General features: G+C 38.3%; 1 protein-coding gene across 1 annotated transcript; it reads right to left on the reverse strand.

Annotated features, from left to right (window-relative positions):
- Window positions 1-481: 481 nt before the first annotated feature.
- LOC103457019 (V-set domain-containing T-cell activation inhibitor 1-like) lies at window positions 482-4,725 on the reverse strand. The gene is made up of 6 exons (XM_008396924.1): window positions 4,647-4,725; window positions 2,474-2,791; window positions 1,812-2,069; window positions 1,141-1,245; window positions 1,007-1,055; window positions 482-851 (listed from the first exon to the last, which is right to left on the reverse strand). The coding sequence occupies exons 1-6, from the start codon at window positions 4,717-4,719 to the stop codon at window positions 737-739; spliced, it is 918 nt and encodes a 305-aa protein (XP_008395146.1). The 5' UTR covers window positions 4,720-4,725; the 3' UTR covers window positions 482-736.
- Window positions 4,726-9,202: the final 4,477 nt, after the last annotated feature.

A 9,202-nucleotide genomic window follows, 5' to 3' on the forward strand; every position in this document is an offset into this window, starting at 1 on the left:
CTACTGATAAAAGTGACAGAGGACACAAATATGGGATATGTAGCCCCGACTGTATCAAGCTGACAGAGGAATAACAGAGAGTTGGTCATTCTAATGTAAAAACCCAGCGTATACAGCGTTCATGTTTTTTTGTTTTTTTTTCATTCAGACGGCCCCCTGCAATGGCACAGCCAGCCCCACAGTTTGGGCACCTCTGCATTACATAATTGATGATATTGCATTCATCAGTTATGATTTAACCAACTAGGAAGGCTAGCTGCACTGATCACTTTTCTAAATAAAACGGAGATCTTCCACATTAAGTGGGGCCCAGACCTGCTCAGAATGCAGGGGCCAAATTAAGAGTGGGGGTTTAATGTGGGGGGTTGATTGGACAGCAGATCAAACCCCACTGGGGGGCCATGATACTACATGCTATAGAAATAAAAATTGGCCAATCTGTGCTATTTAAATTTTTTAAGTATGTGAACAGAGACTCTCCCCAGTCTGTTCATTTTATTTCCTTAAAATAAAAAAAAAACTCTGAAAAATACGTGTGTACAGTCATTTCTGCTACTATGACACTTTCAAAATTCATTACAACTGATGTGTAAATGTTCTATATCTTTTAGGATATTTCAATATAATTATTATCAATTTAATGGAAAGTATTTTAACATCTTAAAACCTTAAGATAGTAACTGCCTTGAGGACATTGTTGTTGTGGTCGTGGAAACTTTGTCTGGTTTGTAGGACTTTAGGAGAGACCAGCGGCTAAAAGACCAGCAGTGGAGTTCACAGTATCTTGATTAATTTCTTCAATAACAGCAGAGTCTAATTCATCCAGGCAGTCCACAGTTTTCACTGAGTTCCTGCAACAGAAATCAAAATAATTTCAAATTAGAAGTTAGAATTATTTTGTCTTGAAGAAAATATCAAACTTAAACTGGAAATGATGTAACCATTTTTTAGTTGGTTTTATACTAGAGTGCAGAAACTATGTAAATATATTTAGTTCTGGACTTACTCATGATTTTCAGGATTGTTTGGTGTCTCTGTGTTGTTTGCTGTGCAGCCTGGGAAAAGTTTGAGTTCAGAAAACATTAATAAAAAAGAACAAAATCAAGAAATCGACAAGAAAGAAAATGAAAAGTAATTTACCTTTTATCGTTAAAATTATAGCGATTGTCACAACCACCAGGATTACTGCTGCAAGTGGAAACCCAATCCCCTTTCTAAAGAACTTCTGAACATTATTTGACATTTCTGTGAAGCAAGAAGAAGCGGTCGTCATTAGATGTATCTGGATGATGGCAGATAAGGGAAGGAAGCATTTTAGTATTTGTCATGTATTCAAGAATTACAGGCAAAGATTTAACGTTAGCACTTTTACTAAGCATAAGTCCAAACAAGATAAATCAGGTTTAGCATTGTCTCTGAGAAATGTACATATTTTATATTAAAATATACATTTTCACTCCATTTGTTAAAGACTGAGCAGGTAGACTATAACAGGTCTAATGATTTCCTGTCTCTGTCCTACACAGTACAACTTAACCCTGAACCACTTCTGATGAACTACAGGCACATTTTCTGCTTTACACTCAAATTGCACTTCTAAAACACACTTTTTAAAAAAAAAACTGCACACAATTTCCCAACATTCATCACAATTTCCATCAACAAAATCCCTTGTTTTCTAAAGGAAAATACTGTCCAAAAGCTTTTCACAATGGAGCATGTGGAGACTCAGCAGCTGATGCATCATGAAAAGTGAATCCAGCCTTGAAATGGAGAAAAATCTATTTCTTTTTTATTTAACTTGTTCTTACCAGGTTTAACCAAACCTGTCTTTTGGTTCGTCTGAGTTTTGACAGTGCAGTAGTAGGTCAAGTTAGGGTCATGGTCCATCAGACAGCTGGTGATGTTGTAAAGCTTCTCCTCAGTCTGATGGACTGTGGTTCTGTTCTGCAGAGCCGTGTTGGATGGAGGCTCAGTGGACCAGGTGAGTTCAGGTTGAGGGTAGATCCCCTCTGAGCTGCAGGTGATCCTGTTTCCATCCTGATGGATCCTGATGTCAGAAACTGGAGCTGAAAACAGAAAAACATGGAAGAAATTAATAACAAAATATATGTCATATTTAAGAACAAAAACAGTTCTGCGAGAAAAAAATGCCATCCTGTTTTATTTATACTCCTGTTCAAGGGGAGGCCTGGTGTCTTCGTCCAGTGGTTAACCGCTGAGAAGCAGCGTTCTCCCTGTACTGCTTCCTGGTCCACACAGGACGTCATAGAAGAATCATCATACACACATTCCGGGTAATTTAGAGTCACCAGTTAACCTAACATGCATGCCTGGACTCGTGGGTTTAACCAGTACAAACTCATACATGCACGGGGAGAAACTCCACACTGAAAGGCTCCACTGGGATTTGAACCCAGGAGTCAACAGTACTGACAACTGTTCCCCCGTGCAGCATAAAACACTAATTTACCTTCTATTTTTAGGTCAACAAATGCTTTTTTGTTGCCTTCAGAGGTACTGGTGCGGCACATGTATCGTCCTTCATCTTGAATCTTCACCGCTGTGAGCAGCAGGGAGGCGTTTCTTCTGGGGATCTGATCTGTGAACAGAGACGTTCTGCCTCTGAACCAATGGAACTGGTGTTTCAACTGGGTTTGATTGTTGTAGAAGGAATGGACAAAAGTTTCCCTGGTTGACACATGAATCCAGTGGATGAGAGGATCTGAGCCAGCCTGGATCTCACATGGTAAAATGCAGCTCTCATTTAAGACACAGCTCACCACAGCACCTGCAATGTGAAACAAATAAACATTAAACACATGAAAAATTTATTTATTTAGAAAATAAAATCTCTATATGACCCAGTATTGTTAGAGATATTTTGGTATTATCATTTTATTACTTTAGTTCATATTCAGTCTAATGTTCAGTTAAAGCGTTCTCTTCCTCTGTGTGTATAAACTGACCTGGAGGCCCCATCTGCCTGTTTGTCTTCATGTGAAACAGTTAACTGTGTGTTTCCCAGACCTTAAATTACGTTTCCACAGGTGCCTCCTTATCAACCGGAATACTCCCTATTTTAGAAACTGCCTGTGTGCAGTAATAATTTATCTCTGCTGTCTTCTTTAGCTATCCTCCCTGTTTCTGCTTGATAATAAAAGACAAGCTGAAACCAAAGGTCTTCAGATGCTCAGTGAACGGCTTGGAGGAGCAGCTTGCTGAGTTTTCTCCTTTTGCAAAAGCTTGGTCATAAAATTCATATACGTTGTCTGTGGTTCTTTTAATGAAGGTTCGAGAAAAATACCCATCAAGTATCAATCAATCAATCAATTTTTTTCAGCACAATTCAGCAGCAAGGCATTTCAAGGTGCTTTACATAATTAAAGAAAAAATAAAAACAGCATGTGACATTGAATCAACAGAAAGAGAAAAAGATTTTGATATAAATGTCATGACTGGCTGTTATTTTATTGTCAAGTTAGTATAGAACATTTCAGCAGCAAGGCAGTTCTAAGTGCTTTACATAATAAAACAATACCATAATGTTGTTGTTTCTACATTTTCTGCCTCCAGATGTCCTCAGTGTCTGTAAGTCATTTACAGTGAGTCCTGCTCCTACTGGCTTTAAAACAAAGGTTTCCTTGTTATTGTTCCTGTTGTACTGGTTCTTCCTGTTTTCCATTTTTCTGATGTCATTCGGTTAGTTTAATGCTTTGTTTTTAATTTTCTTAAGTTTTAGTTTCTCTTTGCCTGCCTCTGCTTGTTAAAAGCCCTCTGTTTGTTTTGTCCTGTTTAAAATGGTTTAATTTATTCTTAAAATACCTTTTCATAATATTACAAAGTAATTATTTCTAGTTTCACTTTAAATAACTGAGAACAACAAAAAATGTTAAAGGCGTAATTTTAAAAACAATTGTGTCTCTTGAGATGTTTTTATAGGTTACTGCAGAGGTTCCCAAACTGTGGGGCGTGCCCCCTGGGGGGACAGGGCGCGGGAAGCCGTCTGGATGAAGAAAAAAAACATGAACGCTGTATGCGCTCGGTTTTTACCTTAGAATGACCAACTCTCTGTTATTCTTCTGTCACTTTTATCAGCAGTTAAAACTGTTTAATCCGTTGTTAACATGCCTTAACTTGTTTTTCCAAGCCGCCTTTAAATGCTACGACGCTCGAGCTGGGTTCACACCTGTGGGGCAGTGAAGGGGACCTGCTGCTGCTGTGCAGAGCTACACAGGTGTGTTAGGATCATGGCAGCAAACCAGCAAAACGCAAAGAACTTTCCACAGTTTTTCCCCCAAACTAACCGACTGAGTTGAGTAAAGTTGCTGGATGCAGGTAAAGTTAGCTAAAAGATGACTAGCTAATATCAATACATCACCTTAAACTTAACAAGTAGCCTGTAGGCTACTGATGTTGTTGTCTATGTTCAGCTACATACATTCATTTTGCCCCCCAAAAAGTCGATCTCCCCGCCCCCAGCCCCCTGGGGGCAGGGACAGGGGGTGTCCAGAAAATGTTTGGAAACCACTGGGTTACTGTATGGTTATGTTTTGTGGATTCAAAAGTGCCATAAAGTAAAATGTAACATATTGATGCTGATATTAGAATACATCAAATGAAGGTTCAGTATTTTTTTTACTCACCTCCTTCTGACAGAGTCCAGGTGAGACTCAGGACAGCCAGGAATATGAAGCACTTGGTCTTTATCGTGCTCATATTCCTGTGCAGGCAACCAGAAGAGAATTTGTTTGTTCCTCACAGTGTAATTAAACTTCCTAATAGCCCCGCCTCATTTCTGGAAACAAGTTTGTCACGTAATTGAAAATAAAAGCTTTGGGCACACCCATGAAGAGCTGAGTGGAGACAGTCTCAAACTTTCATTTTAATACTTGAGCTTATTGAAGGTTGATTTCAGATCAACAATTATTAAAAAGAGGAAAGTAGCTGCACTGCCAAGAGAGTTACTTTGAAAACAAACCTTAGTTCAGATGCACAGCAAATTCAAAAGTGTTAGATTTCCAGTGTAAGTGTTGTATGATAAAAATACAGTGTTAATTCAACAACATGAGTGTTAGTGTTAGTTTTCCTAAAGAGCTCCAAAGAGTTAAACAAAAAGCAATCCAGTCCAGTGTTGATTTATAAATTAACACCAACAGTAACTCAGTCTGGTGTTGATTTAGAAATCCTGCTGCATTCCTCACCTACAGGTTGGGTGGGGTTGCAGCAGGACCTACTGAGGGCCCAGATGGGAGGCAGAACAAGCCTTCAGGGATCCAATTTTCATCAGAGTTTACTCGGCATCTTTTAGTTATTTGTATCCAGTGAAAGACTGGATCTGAGATGGATCAGTAACATGAAAGAAACAATGAAAAGCTATTTTAAGTGACTCACTCAGCTGTCTGTGAATGACCTAATACTCAGTCAACCTTTGGCCACAGACTGTTTTCATTTCACTGTTTTTCAATCATCCATCCATTTTCTTTCACTCTTGTCCCTCAGTGGGGTCAGGAGGGTTGCTGGTGCCTATCTCCAGCTGGCGTTCTGGGCGAGAGGCAGGGTCACCTGGACAGGTCACCAGTCTGTCGCAGGGCAACACAGAGACACACAACCATGCACACACACACTCACACCTAGGGGCAATTTGGAGAGGCCAATTAACCTGACAGCCATGTTTTTTGGACTGTGGGAGGAAACCGGAGTACCTGGAGAAAACCCACCATGCACAGGGAGAACATGGAGACTCCATGCAGAAAGACCCCAGGCCGGGAATCGAACCCAGAACCTTCTTGCTGCAAGGCAACAGCTCTACCAACTGCGCCACTGTGCAGCCCGCTGTTTTTCAATCAGTTAATCAGAAAAACAGTCTGATGAATAAAAAACAAGCTAAATCTAGTTTGATGGAGGCTAAGAGTTTTATCTCCTTGTTCAGGACATTAACTGTAGATTTTCTCACTTCTTCTTTCTTGTCTTTACATTTTTCTCAGTTGCTTCATACAAGCAACAAAACAGCCTGTATTACCTGCAAAATCCAGGTTCTGAAAATCACTGGTTCATTTCTCAAATATGTGTCAACGAACACATATGCCTCTCAGAATGACAAGTCCTTGTTTCATCATTATGTTAAGATAAAACAGTTACATTTATTAGTCATGTTGTCAATATAACATTGTATTCTGTAGGGATGCATGATCTAAAATAAGTATTGATGGCAAGAATAATAAGTTGTAACTGTGGAAGATCAATACCAAGAGACTAGACAGGATACAGATTTATACTTTAATTTGTTGACAGACTCAAAGAATAGAATACATTTTGATAAACATGACAAAAGCAACTAAAAATGTAAGAAAAAGTTGAGAATCGTACATAACTTGCCTGATGTACAAAAGTATTTGCAACTTGCTGAAAGAAGTAAGAACTGTGTTTTTTAATATACAGTAGCAACACAATGCTTTGAAGATTAAACAAGTAGTTTTAAGAATTTAGATTCTGTTCTGAGAAATGCACCACAGCCACTCAGAAACTGGTTAAAGGTTTTAGAGACGATGGAAAACAACATTCTGAACATTCATAAATGCATGACTGACTGACGACGAAGGAGAAGAAGACGGTGCAGTTTTGTGCAGCAGTTACGCTCAACAACCTTTTACTGTGGGACATGAACTATTTGCTTACAATTATCTTTAAACAGTTTTCATGAAAGATCCGTTTTATTTCTGTCAGCAAGTAAAGTTATATCTGGTTCCAGCTAATGTGATGTGACTCAGCAGGTTTCCCCTAGAAAACTTGCCGTTGGTCGGTCCACTGGGCTTTTGTATTAAAATATGTAAAGTTAACAAAAAAATAAAACTACTACTGGATAATTATGTTACTGGAAGACATTGCTGATGATCCCTAAACCCAAAACAACGGAATCTTAAAAACAACAAATAAAAAAAAATACAATTAAAATAAATATCAATTATTTGCACTTCTGTTAAATCCCTATTAATTCATCAACTCCTTAAGGTCACTCAGGCTTTATTAAAATATGAAATATTTTAATACAGATCATAGATGTAGAAATATATAATTTCTTGATTTAAAATATCAATGCTGCTAAATTTGATTTTATATTTCAACCTGTTAGGAATAAATGATTCTGTGTTTTCTTCTCATTTAGCTGCTTGAATGCTCACATATTCACAAATAAGGAAATGAGAGAGCGCCCTCTGTGGGGCGTAGCTTCTGTATTATAAGCCTGGAGGCCCGCCAGGCTTATAATACCCTGAATTATCGCTTACATGTTTTTCAGCATCATGCCAGTAAAATATTCCTACTCTGTGCTTCACCACTAACTCAACATCAGAGCAGCTGAGCTGCACTTTGCAGATCTCTGTGATTATTGTCAGTTTTCCTGTCGTCGTCTTGATGAATTTAGATTCAGTATAAACTAGTTTATAGCCATGAGCTGGAATTCAAAATGTCTTCAGTTAAAGATTGCTTAACCTTGTTTTAACTTTAATTACCAGTTCAGTTGTCTACTCCCTTGTCCTGCATTTGCTCCCCATGGACTGTGACAATTTTCCACACAATATAAACTGCTTCAAGCAGATATGAATATTTTTAATATCTTATCAGAAGAACAGCTGACACCAGAATCAGAGCAAATAACGACTCAACAACCAAGAACAGAAAGACTTGGGAGAAAGAAGAAAAACCCGAAATCATAGCAGATGGTGTTCCAGCGCCACCTGGTGGTCAGACTAAAGAAAGGAATGAGTGAACTGGATAAATCAACCAATCACTCACTCTGCATTTTATTATTTCTGACAGAGTTCCTGAATGTTTCCGACATGCTGCACAGAAGGTTTTTTATTTGGACGCTAGAGGGCAGAGTAGAGCCAGTGGTTATCTGTGTTCAGGTCTGTCAGCCTAACACACACACTGTTTAGTTTTCATAGATTAAGAACAACTTAATTGATCTTAACGAAGATTTGAGAAATTCTAGTGTTTTTCAAAATCAACATTCATAATAGTTTGTTTTCCAGCTATTCCAGCTCTGGATTATCTGCAACGTCTTTGAAAATATTTTAATTTCCGAGGCAAAAGTGGAATGTTTTCAAAGGTATGTCATGTTAGATCTGGTGCAGAGGGATAATTTAAGAAAAAGAAAATGATTCAGYCAAACATGGTGGAGGCAGAATGAGCAACTTTCCTCAAATCTTCAATCTATCAAAAGATATTCAGTTAAAACCAGAAGTACCACAAATCTGGGAAAAACTAACAGAAAACTTCTGACTTCCATTAAGATTCTATACTAAACACTAAATGTGCTTAAATATTATGTTTTGAATCAAATCAACGCAGTTTTTATCTGTCCTTCCAGTTTCTTGAGAATTATCAAGGAAATTCACGCAAAATCAACAAATCCCCCAAACTTTATTTCAGATTTTTCTCAAAAATTGTCAAAAACTTTCTTCCCTGCATTAAACTGCTGCTTTAACTTTAATTGATGTCAGATTGTGGTCCATGAAATATACAGCAAATAGTAACAGTTACATTTAGGAAATATAGCAAATGTTTCCAAATTAGTACCACAAACACTTTGATTCTTATTGCAAAAAAGATGCTCAATAATATTATTTAATTTTAAGAATTCGCTGATATTTTAACAGTTTGTGAACATGTTTTATCAATGCATTCTGGCACTTTAAAAGCATTTATGATCTTCATTTGGCCCCAAACGGAACTGAGTTTGACACCCTGCGTTAAGGCGTCACAAGAGAAAGAAACTGGAAATATTTATGCGTGTTGAACTGAAAGCGGGTAAAAGACTCTGCAGTTCAGCTGCGCTCCACTGATCCGCCTCGTTTCCCCCCCATGAAAAAACAAAAACTAAGCCTGACACCTGATATGCAGCGGACGAAATACCGCTGCCAACACCGCYCTCTTGTGGACAAAGTCAAGAACAGCACGAACCCTCGTGGTTTCGCAAACACGCTCACGCCTCAGGCAAGCGACGGTGCAGCGTGATTTTTAAAATGTTTTACTGTTTAAAAGCGCTTCACTCTGCTGCTGCTGACTGTTTGATTCACTTCATGTCTGATTCCTGCCAATGACACGATGGTTTGACCGGTTCCTCAACTTGAATTCCCTCATTTCATTCTGGACAACATGGGGAACTTTTCTGCCTTTTTTTTCTTTCCAACTGATTCTG

Source organism: Poecilia reticulata, linkage group LG20 (genome assembly GCF_000633615.1).
Source record: "Poecilia reticulata strain Guanapo linkage group LG20, Guppy_female_1.0+MT, whole genome shotgun sequence".
In the NCBI taxonomy this organism is placed as follows: Eukaryota; Metazoa; Chordata; class Actinopteri; order Cyprinodontiformes; family Poeciliidae; genus Poecilia; species Poecilia reticulata.